At 33.5% G+C, this 13,906-nt stretch overlaps 2 protein-coding genes across 2 annotated transcripts; one reads left to right on the top strand and one right to left on the bottom strand.

Moving 5' to 3' along the window:
* Positions 1 to 1,892: 1,892 nt before the first annotated feature.
* LOC113778239 (tRNA(His) guanylyltransferase 1-like) lies at positions 1,893 to 9,745 on the bottom strand. The gene is made up of 13 exons (XM_027323566.1): positions 9,355 to 9,745; positions 8,508 to 8,639; positions 8,380 to 8,424; positions 7,686 to 7,855; positions 7,447 to 7,532; positions 6,336 to 6,443; positions 5,886 to 6,142; positions 4,625 to 4,756; positions 4,498 to 4,542; positions 3,729 to 3,898; positions 3,476 to 3,561; positions 2,427 to 2,534; positions 1,893 to 2,206 (listed from the first exon to the last, which is right to left on the bottom strand). Exons 1-13 carry the CDS (start codon positions 9,456 to 9,458, stop codon positions 2,072 to 2,074), a joined length of 1,578 nt encoding a protein of 525 aa, XP_027179367.1. The 5' UTR covers positions 9,459 to 9,745; the 3' UTR covers positions 1,893 to 2,071.
* Positions 9,746 to 11,035: 1,290 nt separating this feature from the next.
* On the top strand, positions 11,036 to 12,787 carry LOC113778722 (glucan endo-1,3-beta-glucosidase 8-like). Its single transcript, XM_027324204.1, has 2 exons — positions 11,036 to 11,376; positions 11,562 to 12,787. Exons 1-2 carry the CDS (start codon positions 11,036 to 11,038, stop codon positions 12,658 to 12,660), a joined length of 1,440 nt encoding a protein of 479 aa, XP_027180005.1. The 3' UTR covers positions 12,661 to 12,787.
* The last annotated feature ends 1,119 nt before the right edge of the window (positions 12,788 to 13,906 follow it).

Genomic DNA, 13,906 nt, shown 5'->3' with positions numbered 1-13,906 from the left:
AACAATGGATTTTGGTTGCTTGGATGGTGGATTATTTACGCAAATTTATTTGCTTGTATCGTGAATAATTTGTTTAACTACTATTTTTTTATTTCATATATATCACATTAAGAAAATATTATAGTATTCTTTTTCAAATAATTATTTCAAATAATTTAATATCCAAACATAATGAAACTACAGCCTTGTTTTTGATTGATTATTTTATTTCAATTTGAAATAATCACACAATGAAATTATAGGTTTTGTTTTGATTGATTATTTTATTTTAATTTGGAATAACCACAGTGTTCTCGTTTGGTTATATATTTTTTAATGACAAAAAAGGATTAATATCACTTTACCCATTAAACTATATCACTACTATAATTTTTAGCCCATAACGTTATCTTTTAATTACTTTACCTCATAGGTAATTCAACTCAATATGTTAATAATTTTTGGACAAAAATGCCCTTTTATTTTATAGCATTACCATATTATTATTATCACTTTATCCTTTTAAATTATAGTAATACAATTGCTTTACTCCTTTACATTTTTTAGACATTTTACCCCATCGTTAATCTAACTGGCATGTTCAAAAAATTTTAAATGTATTTACCCTTTTTATATATAATTTAAAATTTTGGAATGGTTATTCTTCCTTTTTTTCACTCTAAGAGTTTCAAAAACATAAAATAAAAGGATTTTCTCAAATTTCTTTTTTCACACTTATTAATACTAGGAAAAGAAAAAGAGATAGAAGAAATGGAGACAGAGAATTAGATTTTACAAATAAAGAAATTAAGGAAGAATCTAATATTATCGTATTACTTTAACATCGTCGAAATTAGAATTGGAATTGGGTGGTAAATAAAAAAGTAAAATAATTTTAAAATAACAAAAATATTGAATTCTTCCTTATTTTGTATTTAAAAGAAAAAAGAATTGAGCTCACACACTCTCTCTCCCTCCCCCTATCTTTCTATTTTTTTCAATATTAATAAGACTGCCAAGAAAAAAGAGATTAATGTTTTGACTTTTTTTCTTAATACTAAAAAGAAGAAGAGAAACTCTAAGTTTTTTATTGTTTTTATTACACAAAGAGAAGGGTAATTTCTTCTAAAGTTTTTTAACTTACTAAATTGGTTTAATGGTGGAATGAATTGTCTAAAAAATAACTCTAGAAGGTAAATTGATAATGAGACCATAGTTTATGGAGGTAAAGTGATAATAATTTTAAGAGTTAAACATATATTTTAACTTAAATTAATAAACTCCATTAGCTTTGATCATTAATTTTGGGGGTAAAACGATTAAAAATAACATCAAGAAAAAAATTGATACTGACACCAAACATTAAAAAAATAAAGTGATAATAACCCTAAAAAAAATTAATCGATCAGAGAATAGTCTTTGCTCGTATAAGCATTTCTATTTTAGGAGAGTTGTAGAAAATACAAGTCTTTTTTTGGTGGATTACACTTATGTATATCTAGAAAAGTTCCATCAACAATAAATGCATATAGATGAAACTCTTACAATATTGAGTTTATTGAAAAAACAAAAGGAAAAACTTTTTTAAGGGAGGCTTTTCTACTCTTTTCTTTGATTGCTTTCTTCCTTGAAGCTCTATTTTTCTACTTCACGACCTAGTGTTATTAGAAATTAAATATATATACAACAAAAATGAAAATGCTTCTTTACTCTTCTAGTCATAACTATAGATATCACCACTAACTGCTGTTTATAGAATTATTCGATGGCTAACATTCCCTACAGCATTTGATAATAAATTGATGAAGTGTTTGGCCTACCGCTATACTTGGTTGATTTACATAATTTCATTGCTATCCTTAAAAGTGATTGAATTAGAGTTTTTAGATAGCTTAACCTCTTAAGGAACAACTCAGCTTCAAAATAGATAGGGAAGCTCGATAGGCACCAATAAAGGTTCGAGGACTTCCTATATGTTTTAGTACAGGAGGACTATTTGTGCAATTTACCCCAAAAAAGAGGGGGAAAAAAGAAAAACAAAGAATTGCGGGAAGAAAACAAACTAGACAAAATTAAATTATACAAAATAACATCATCTGTTGTCCTCTTCAAGTATACTCGGGTGTGCTTTCCAAAAGCTTTTTTCAATTATATTGCAGTGTTCAACAACAATTTTCTTGCGAAACTTCTCAACCACTTCGTCATTGCTCAGTAAGGTCTTACTCTCCTGCACATCCAGTACAAAATATAAATAAATAAATACATACATAATGATACAGACAAAGGAAATTATCTAATAATCAATACAACTAAAAATTTATCTTTGTCAAGGCACCAAGAAAGTTCATACTAATGGTCAGTCTAAAGCATGTCAACAAAGTACTTTATCTGGTTAAAAATCACAGGAATACAGACAAATGTATGCACAAAGAGAGAGAGAGAGAGACCTTGTCCCAGAAGACAGAGGACCCCTGGCGGAACATGGTTGGTAATGTGTTGTAATCAATGCCAAATTGGCAGCTGAGCAGCCCATTTTTCTCTTGAGTTTGAGTACCCTGGATATTAAAAGCATTTGTATGAAAAGTGACGAAGTACAATTATACACATAACGTCTTATCTAAACCAATAAAACATGAGTAGTTGAAATATATTATTTGGTAGTTGCTTGATACTGATGGAAATTGCAACTAGCAACAGTTCCTAATCACTGGATTTTATCTTTTCCTGCTCTTCCACGCTTGTTTCATTTTAGTCTTTTCTATCTTTTGCTCTCCATTCTCTCAACTGGCAGCAGTGGGTCGAGTGGTTGCACAGGAATGAGTTAGTTCATCATGTTTGTTTTAACTAACATGAATATAGCAACATTGTTCCATGGGAGAGAGTTGCCATTATTTCTTCTATAAGATTTCTTCACTCTGAGCCACATTTATTAAACATGAACAAAATTCCACTTCAAATATATCCCTAGATCAAATCAGTCAAATCAGACCTGAATGCAATAAGGTTTAGTGTAGCCTATAATATTTCCTTCCAGCATTTTGGCATTCCAATTAATGTTCCATTTTGAAACTTTATTTCTGTGCCATGCATGAGGTCTTGTCAATTTTCTCCACTCCTGCGTGGAGACCAATTTCCACCGTTAAACAAATTATAAAAAGCTAGAACCCAACTGGTTTTAACCCAACAAGTATAAGCAACCAATGGACAAAAATTTAACTAAGTGCTGGCACGAGATAGCCTTGAGACTCATGAACATGCCTAAAAGCACTCACTGACGTCCATGGATACATAAGATTAAAATTCCAGTAACTCTGATCTTGGCATGCCAACTTAGAATTGATAAGAACAAAAAAGCATGATGCCAAAGCAATGGAAAAGGCAAAGGAACAAACTTAAGGATGCAGAAAGCAATTGAATAAGACAGATGCCAATAAGTCAGCTTTCGCCCAAAGAATCACATTTTGTAACAGATAACAAATTTTCAAAAGCTCAATACCTTTAAACAGTTTTGGGCTTCACTTTTGCTCTTGCCAGACTTGACAAGCATCCAAAAGCAAGTGTTATACTGATTATTGATGTGGCCTGCAAGACATCAATGGGGATGACTAATAGCCTTTGTAAGCATTTCGGATACAATAATGAAAAATCTCTTTACAAGACACACTCGATTACTTTACTGCTTTCTGGATAAGCAGAACGACCTTACATATTCTTAACTTTCAGAAGAATTAGAAGAGAAAAACACTCACAATCAACTTGTCTCCATGCCAGATAATCTTGAAGGATGTCGATGGATGGATAACAAACAGCTCGTCCATCAAAATATGGTGGGTATTTCATTTCTTTTTGTGCAAAGTACAACTTCCATTTCATAACATACACTGAAGAGAAGAAAGATACAATTGCAGACACTATTTCACTGCAAAGTAGTTACAAGAGAAGTCAACATCTAAGAAGCTCAAATCGATACACTGCAAAAAAATTAAATAACAACATTAATTCCTGCCACACAATTATGGTGGAGGTCGCCGAACAAGGACCTTGAACCGTTCTAAAATTTTACTACTAGTTTGTTTGGGCCATCTAGCTAATAAAATAGGTTAGAATTTTCTCTAATTATAGAATAAGAAGCGCCCTGAACCCTTTTTCCTTTCAGGACCCAAATAGAATTTAAAAAATGTTTTAAAAAAAAAAAGGAATACATATCTTCTCTATCCATGCCAAGTCCCTTCAGGGCCTAGTTCGCTTATTCATAGCGGATTTGAAACCAACTACACCATCAGCAAGAAATCAAATATATTTAAGCACAGAAAACTATAGCTTTCCGAAGATCAGCACAAATCAACTTCAAAAATGGCGTTCCAAGTTATCACCCACCAGGGATCATCACATCAGATTAGCTTACCTCAACCACCAATCTGAGGAAAGGCAGGAAGAATTTGCATGAATTGGGATCATTGCATGTAAAGACCATAGAACTGACACGAAAAATTTATCAACTGAGTATGGGAGAGATACCTTGCATGCCTTTCATAGAAGCACGAGTTCTTCTTTAGAACAAAGCTGTCACAAAGTCATAATTTAAAATATCAAAAAATGGCAAAGTCTAGATCAGCAAATAGAACAGCTAGGAGCAAATTAGTACCTGTACTCATCACTCACCCCATAAGAGAAGACAACATCATTAAACTCCTCCACCACAGCCACTGCACATGAATTCATAAGATTCAGGGCATGCTCATCATTTGGCTTCTCAAATTCATGAACTTCGGAAAATCTATAATGAAAGCAGAAAAAGGAAGCTATAGGTTACTTGAAAATAACCTTCATGCACTAAAAGCTCATAGCCAGGCTACCATTTAAAATGACAATAACCTGCAAAATAAAAATAAGGCAACCCCTAGGGAACAAGGTTCATTCCTAATTTCCCGGAAACATCTTAATCATTCTGAATATACCATCGCATCTTAATAAATACATCTTTTAATTTATCGAGAACTAAATACCATACACTTGAAGTGATAATATTCTGATACCACCAGATGGTAAGAGTGATTGGGCCTTGGCTGCCCATGAAAGATCAGCCGACTTGGGCCCCGATCACGCCAATAAAAATGAAATAAAGGATAATGGAAGTGAAAAGCAACAGGAGACTTAGCCCCGAAAGAGTTGACAGGAGATTATTTTATCAGTGCTCTAACAGATTGTTCTGCTTCTGATTCCTTGCTCTCTAATCACCCTAAGAGAACATTCCAGAAATTTAAATAGAAAAAACTCTCCATCTCTCAGAAAAATTACAAACTCTCTGTTCAAGAAATCCGTTTAAGCAAGTCTTAGCCATTACAGAAACAGAGATTTTGAAAAGCTGAGAAGGGGATTATTGAGTGAGTTAGATGCAAATAGTTCTGTCAACAAAAAATTCAAAAGGAAGCCTTAAGTAGTAGTTTTGCTGATATGCCTTTCATAGACTTGTGCTATGTTGTTTTTCAACTTAGTTGCTGGGTATTCCCCATGTACTTCATGTTCTCTCCCTTGCCCAAAAAAAATTTTACCCTTTAAGCTAAAAAGCAACACTGTTTTGTCATAATAAACTTCTAACACCAATGCAACATGAGTCAGAACAATACATAACAGCGGAGGAACTTTCCACACCAGGGAAAGGAAAAAAAAAATTACCAATCTCTGGAGGTTATACAGTCAGTCAGATGCTTTCATGAAAAAATGCCTACAATCATGTGTATCATTCAGAAGGAGAAAGCAAAATGAGTCTGGTGGACATTAGCATTTATCACATTTGAGGAAATGCACATAAACAATAAGTCCCACATCTTCAAGGGGATGGAAACTCAAAAAAAAGCTGTGCTTATCCAGTTCAAGCAACAAAGCATAAACAAAATAGCAGATACCTATGAAAATGGCAACCGTCAACACGAATGACAATCCAAGTAGATGGCATCAAATTATTCTCAAATTGGAATGATTTGATATACTCAGGATTGATTTTGCTAATGTCCCCTTCGAAATGCCCCAGCTCCTTACAAAGACATGGATGCACATTCCAGAAGCTTCTTCCTGCTACATTTTCTGAATGAGTTAGTGTTATCTTCTTCCTCAATCTTTTTACAGGAGCACCATTTTCCTTGTACTTCACAATATCCTCAACCTGCCAATCAAGTGGCACTTGGCTAAAAAGTCAAATATAAAAGATTTTTGACCTAACAACGGCAGTCGTAAAAAATTTCAGGTGCAAGAAGGAATGTGGGAAGGGAGGAACTGTGCACTAACGCAAGTGGCAAGGGGGAAAAGATGTTGAAGAAGTGGGATGAATAGAGAGTTAGAAGGTGGCCTAGGGATACCTCTGTCTTAAAAGCACATGATCCTTGACGAAAAATACTAGGAAGATCCTTGTAGTTAACTCCAAACTGTTGAAAAAGTATCTCGTTTTTCTCCTGTTTTTGAGTTCCCTGAAGAATACCAATAAAATAAAAAGGAATTAAACTGCTTCTACACCCACTTCTTCACCATAGAATGAAAGAAACACACACATGGCATTACGTGTGTTAGCAGGGAAAAAGAATCTTTTTAGATTGGAGAAAAATGAGGCTCACTCATTCTGTCCTCAGGTCTTACAGGTAAAGATATGACTTATAATGCACAATGTAAAAGGATAATCTGTTGTTTTCAGCCTAATCTTGCGGTTCCTTTGAACTTGTATGCATTCTTAATTTCCATAGACACTCTTTGCTTGCTAGGAAATCAATCCAATACTTTCCCATATAAGAATATTAGGATATTCTACTTAAGTCAGTCGGGTGAATACAACTATTAACAGTTTGAAGTTACAAGTTAAAGCTAAAATGCCGTATGGAAAATCATACAGTGAAAATGATATTCGAAGTAAGAGGTAAAAAGAAGGGATAAGCAGAAGGAAAACATCACAACTTCAATACTACATTTGGTTGCTTCATCTTGACAACAGTAGAACATCAAATTACACAAACATGTTTTATCACAAAGAAAATAGTTATGAATATATAATACTCCCCAGCCAAATATCAGTATCTACTGGTATATAAATTTGGTAATTATATTGATGCAAGATAAGTTTAGATATTCATCATGCTAGTGAATTAACAGGAATTAGAAAATGCTATCCATTAATTACTAGAGAGAGGCTCCATACCCTTATCAACTTTTAATTTTCTCAGACAACTACTATTTGATTATTAGTCCACCACAAACAATGCTTAGGTAGAAATTTTAAATAAAAGGATAATAGATAGAAAAATTCACTACAAGAATTAGCTCATAACCAGGAATCTCCCACCCGCAACTTAAATGACCAAATATCAAACCAAACATGCAGAATCTATCTGAAGGATTTAATACATAAGACTTAATAATGAAAAGTAAATAAAAGTAATCAACACAAATTATTTTTTCTTTTTCATAATTTTGTGCCACCACCTCCAACATTTCCTTTGCTTCCTTTTGAGACTTTCCGCATCCAATCAGCTTCCAGAAACAAGTATTAAATAGGTTTTCTAAATGACCTGCAAGAAAATTGTCATAGTGGCAATTAGTTACCAAAAGCCCTTTCCAGGTGTCAGAAGATTTACTATTTATGCAATGTCTGACACCAGTTACATAGAAATGCAGTCAGACATACAATAATTGTTTCAAAAAAAATTAGCACTTTAACTTACAAGCCCTTTGTCTCCACAAGATATATGTTTGAAGAACTTCCATTGTTGCACAGCAGATAACTCGTGATTTGAATGAAGGATGGAACATCAAATCCTTCTGAAGAGAGAATTCCTTCCATTTGGTGACGTAAACAGATGTGAAGAAAGATACAACAAGGGAATTTATTTTGCTGCAAGGCCACAAAGTGAGCTAACAATGAATGGTTTCACCGTGGAGAAACATTACATAAATTTCGTTTTGCATCTCTACAAGACAATTTACATGGCCAGAACAATGAACAAAAACCTACGTATGCCAGTTCTATAGTAGCAGTGTAGCCAGACATGACTAAGGCCATTTAAGCTGGTCAGGCTACATTTCTAGATGGATCCGATCTTCATGAGGCTCTCAATTCCATATATGCATTTTATTATAGCTCTTTTCTTCATCACAAATAGATCACCTATTCTAAAAACATCTTACGAACTTTAGAGGTTAGAAAAGCATAGGCATTTTAATTCACATCCCATATTTAGCATTTTGCTTCTGGCATGAACTGGATATTCTCTATTATCTTCTTTATTTATGCATGTTAATATCTCTTGAACCTCCAAATACGCTAACTTTCATACAAGAACATAAAGAGATCATCAAACAAATCAAAAAATGCAAATAAAGAAATTTAGGTGATTGAGAGGCTACATGCGTTCATACCTGGCTCGCCTCTGGTAAAATTTGGTGTCTTTCTTGAATATGAAACTGCAAAAGAGGAAAGTAAAGTATAAAAGAGCCCAACCAATAGCAAGAGAAGAGAAACCAACTGGAAAATGGAGATGATGTACCTGTATTCATCACTAAATCCATATGCAAAGATTATATCTGGAAACTCCTCCAGAACCGCAAATGCACAGGCATTCATCAAATTCAGAGCTCTCTCATCATTTGGTTTTTCAAACTCATGCACTTCAGAAAATCTGATAAAAGCTTCGAGACTCAATCATTTAAGAGCCAAAAGATTAAAGAGGAAAAGAAAGCATTGGGCCTGTTCTCAATTACCTAATTTTTGTGAAAGATCAAAATTAGAATTGAAAAGGCAGGTATGCTATAGTGTCTGATTACCATGAAAAAAGCCAAAAGCTGAAAGCAAACGCAGTTCAGAACATGACATAACAAATCTTACAAAATCAGAAGCTAAAAGCAGGTCGAATGATGCAATTGAGAACAGGCCAATCAAATTCAAGGAGTACTAACACCCTTACACAAACAAAAACCTGTGATTTTATGCCTATGCATGCTAACATAGACATTTTTAGTCCCATGATAAATGTTGATCTATTGTGATCACTCAGATCGTTAAAAAGAAAAAAAAAACTCTCACCATTAACCATGCCTAATCAGAGTTTAGACACGTTGCATCTAGAAAATGTTCAGAATGTCTGAAAATGCTAATCTTTTCCAGACACCGAAGTTGCAAAAAATCAGTAACCTCTTGCTGTGAGCAGATCCATTGTCAATTTTTTTTTGGGGCACTGTCAGCAGATCTTATACACACCTATTCCATGCAAGAGCAAGCTTGTTCACCTCAACGGTAAGCTAACCACATCCACTTGCATAATTGGTACTACAAACATTTACGCCAGAAACTAACACGTATATGTGATGAATAAAGTAGTGGGGTGAGAATTTTACCGGTTAAAATCACGGCCATCCACTCGGACAACAATGATGTTTGGAAGCATGATTTCATCTTGAACTTCAAATGACTTCACATACTCATACTTGCTATTCGCCATATGAACTCACTTGGGTTCAAGGTAATTGTATAGTTTCCTTCGTTTTTTAATCAATTCAGAACAGATATTCTTCTCTTTCGGAACAATTCATAAACACCTGGTGGGCAATGCTCAATCCTCCTCCTTCCCCCTCCCCAGGCTGTCTTTATTGAGAAACCAGGCAAGCCGTTAGAAGGTGGTTCGCTGAACTGTGTATCCTGCTCGTGGTGTGCAGCAGTGGTCTTGTGTAGGGTGACCGAGGAGTGCGGAAGCGAGAGGCTGCCGGAAATCGGCAGCAGTTCAGGGTAATCGGCAATTTTGTGTGATGAAAGGGATGGTTTTAAGAGGGTTTTCGATTATATTAGTTAGTATTTAGTTATTACCTTAAACGTATAATTTACAAATGTGTAAAATAAAATAAACTAAAATAATATTGACTTTTTCTTTTTTCATTTGGGAGGGATCAGATTTAATTGGGAGGGAGATTTGAACCGAAAACTCAACCTTAGTTACTGACCAAAGCTTTCTGAACAAAATAATTTGCTTTTTGTCAATGAATAATTTTAATTCATAATTATATTTTGTGACTGATTCATTTTAAAAGAAAATAAATTTTGTATTCTCAAATTTCACATTTCGAGATTGTCGATTATATGCCTATACTGTTATTGGTATATAGCTTAAAGTTGCCATTAATTACAATTTTCACTTAATAATTCATTTGATATGATATTTGTTTCCTATTTTATGCATATCTTGCCTTCGGAAAATGCAAAATAATGAAATATCAAGAAATTAAAATAACACTCATTTAGATTTTTTCAAAATAATCATCATGGTTTTCAATCAAAACATGACATGTGTGTATTTAATTACCTATATGCAAACTTCCACTACAAGAACTATATTTACTAGAAAATGAAAAATGGAATAATATGGAGAAGGTTAAAACAGGGTATTTCTTTTAAAGGCTACTAACAAATACTATGAAGTATCTTTTAGCCAAAAAGAGGGAAAGAAAATAAATAAATAAATAAATAAAAGTAAAGTATTACAAAAGCTCAGCAGAAGCAATAGGAACTTGGAATTTTTTTTTCAAACTAAAAAAAAAATATATATTTATTTAAATAAGATTGTCATTTAACTAGCCTTTTTTTTAAAAAAAAAAAAAATTCCATCATTAGAAGTATTTCCTTAGCATGCTAATAGCACCAGAAAGACAATTGACTAGATAGTCATATAGGTTTTTTTTTTTTCCAAAAAAATATCTAGAAATCAAGAACTCCTAGATATTCCTAAGAATTGCAATTTACACAATATCTGGCGCCTAAATTTAGTAGCTCTTTATTGATGGTCTATATTTTGCGTTAACCATAAATTTCTACACAAAACCATCAAGAACCTGTGAAATTACTCATTTTCCAGCCTGCATAGCCCTTCATTTCTTGCTAATTTCACGGTGTTACATTAGTTTACCTCCTCTCCCCACAATGCAGACACATTTTCTCCAACTTTCACCTATGCAGCTTGCTTTTCTATATCTGTCGCCTATGCATCTTTAACTGCAAATTTTTCTTGAACCATCATCATCATAAAAAATGGCCCATATGGCATTAGCCAGAGCCCTGGGATGGGCCATTTTTGTGCTCCTGGTGACGGCAAATTTCGCCGAGTGCATCGGCGTGAACTGGGGTACTCAAGCAGCACAGCCTTTGGATCCTAGCATCGTGGTTCAAATGCTTCAAGACAACAAGATTCACAAGGTTAAATTGTTTGATTCAGATCATTGGACTGTGAAATTCTTTGCAGGGACTGGCATTGAAGTCATGCTTGGCATCCCTAATGACCAGTTGTCTAAGCTTTCTCATTACCGTAATGCCAAAGATTGGGTGAAACAAAATGTTTCCACACATATATATGATGGAGGTGTTGATATCAAGTGAGAAGCTCGCAAGCCTTTTTATTTACACCTTCTTGTACGTGCATTTTCGTTCTCATGTACATAGTTACCTCTTGTAAAATCTTATTGCATTAGTTCAAAATACGTAAGATTTAGTCGAAACCGTGATGCGTATAGAAATTTGTTTTAATCCTTTTCATGGTTTTCATGAATCTATGCTACAGGCATGTTGCTGTTGGCAATGAGCCATTCTTGAAGAGCTACAATGGTTCCTTTACACACACCGTTTTTCCAGCATTAAAGAATGTTCAAAGGGCTCTTGATGAAGCTGGACTTGCAGACAAAATCAAAGCAACCATCCCACAAAATGCAGATGTCTATGACTCTGGTTCAGGGGGTCCATCAGAAGGAAATTTCCGCTCAGACGTTAGAGGTCTTATGATCGAAATAGTCAATTTTCTCAAGGAGAACAAATCCCCGTTTATTGTGAACATCTACCCCTTTCTCAGCTTGTATCAAAATCCAGATTTCCCCATTGGATTCGCCTTTTTTGATGGTAACGCGCAACCCATCAGGGACCACAATGTCCAATATACCAACATGTTTGATGCAAATCTAGACACACTGGTATCGTCCTTGAGAAAAGCTGGGGCTCCTAATTTGGAGATAATTGTGGGAGAGATTGGTTGGCCTACAGATGGAGACGTTTATGGGAATGCCACTATGGCTCAAAAATTTTATGACGGCCTTTTCAAGAAAATGGTAGCTTCCAAGAAAGGAAGTCCGCTGCATCCAGAACCTGTGGAGGTCTATCTTTTCAGTCTAACAGATGAGAATCTGAAAAGCATTGATCCAGGTTATTTTGAGAGGCACTGGGGGATTTTTCGCTACGATGGACAGCCTAAGTTTGCATTGGATTTTAGTGGCCAAGGGAACAACAAAATGCCGATTGGGGCAAAAAACGTTCACTACTATCCTGCACAATGGTGTGTGTTTGCCGGTGCAAAAGACATGAATATGGTCATACCTAATCTAGAATATGCGTGTCAGCGAAGTGATTGCTCAACCATGATAGCTGGAGGATCCTGTAGTAAATTGGACAAGAATAAGCAGGTATCTTATGCGTTCAACATGTATTTTCAGATAAACAACCAAGACGTTGAAGCCTGTAATTTTCAAGGTATGGCCAAAATTATCGAAGGAAATGCCTCAACATCAGAATGTCTCTTCCCAATAGCAATTGAGAGTGCTGGAGGAAGACTCGAGAATGGGATAGGAGTGAGCATTCTTGTTGCAATTCTGATCTCCCTTGTATTTTTCTAGGATATGCAATTCTGTTTCCTGGATCGGCATATTTTGTAATTCCAACACTGGATTTCATATATTAGGTAGGTAGAACCCCAGATTGGGAAAAAGCTCTCAAAGAATAGCTGACAACCTTACAACCATCCTAAATAATATTGTAGAGACACCCCAAGATCATCTTATAAAGCAGAATTAAGTCTAGAAGAACTTTCTAACTCATGCATCCTAAAAGAGATGAGTTGGGAGCTTTACTCTTCATTAATGAGCTTTATCTTTCTCCGCAGATATTTGTTTTGTATGTTGTTCATGAATAATCATGATTCAGTTCATGAAAAGCTATTAATTATTTAGACAACAACCTATTTCAAGAACAGAAAGAAGATGAGGACCAAGGTGCAATTAGAAATCAATGGTAGGTGGATTCTGAAAGAAGGGAATAAAAGATAGTTTGATAGGCGAAGGGAGGGATACAACTTCACTGTCAACAATATCAATTGCTTGGAGTTTTACTTAATAACTGTCTTATTTTTTTTCCTTCGGCTCCGTTTGGATTAGCTATTTTTGGGTTTGTTTTTCAAAAACACCACTGTAGCATTTTGAATCTGAAAAACAAATCCGTTTGGATTAGTTGTTTTTGGGGTTGTTTTTCAAAAACTATATGAAAAACTTTTACTGTAGATTTTTTTGGATTATTTTTAGAGGTATTTTGGAAACATATTTTTGAGTATTTTTAGAATATTATAATTTTTTATATTTTTATATAAATATACATTTATGCATTTATAATCCATTTATATTTACAAATGTATAGATGTATATTATTATAAATGAATAAATTATAAATGAATATTATATAAATGTATAAATTATAAATTATAAATTTATATTTTTATATAAATATGCATTTATGCATTTATAATACATTTATAGATATTTATAAATAAATATATTTATATATTCATATAAAAATATATAAATGTATTATATTATATATAATACATAATATAAATATATTTATAAATGTATAACTGTATATTATTATAAATGTATAAATGAATGTTATAAATATATTATAAATTATAAGTGTATATTATTATAAATTTATAAATTACAAATGAATATTATAAATGTATAAATTAATATATTATAAATATATATTAATATTATGTAGAAATGTATTTATATAATTAATATAAATGTATATATGTATTGATATTATGTATAAATGTAAAATTAATATTATGTATATTAATATAAATGTATA

Source organism: Coffea eugenioides, chromosome 7 (assembly GCF_003713205.1).
Source record: "Coffea eugenioides isolate CCC68of chromosome 7, Ceug_1.0, whole genome shotgun sequence".
NCBI lineage: Eukaryota > Viridiplantae > Streptophyta > Magnoliopsida > Gentianales > Rubiaceae > Coffea > Coffea eugenioides.
Note: the sequence above shows the minus strand (reverse complement) of the source record. Positions and strands in the feature narration are given on the sequence as shown.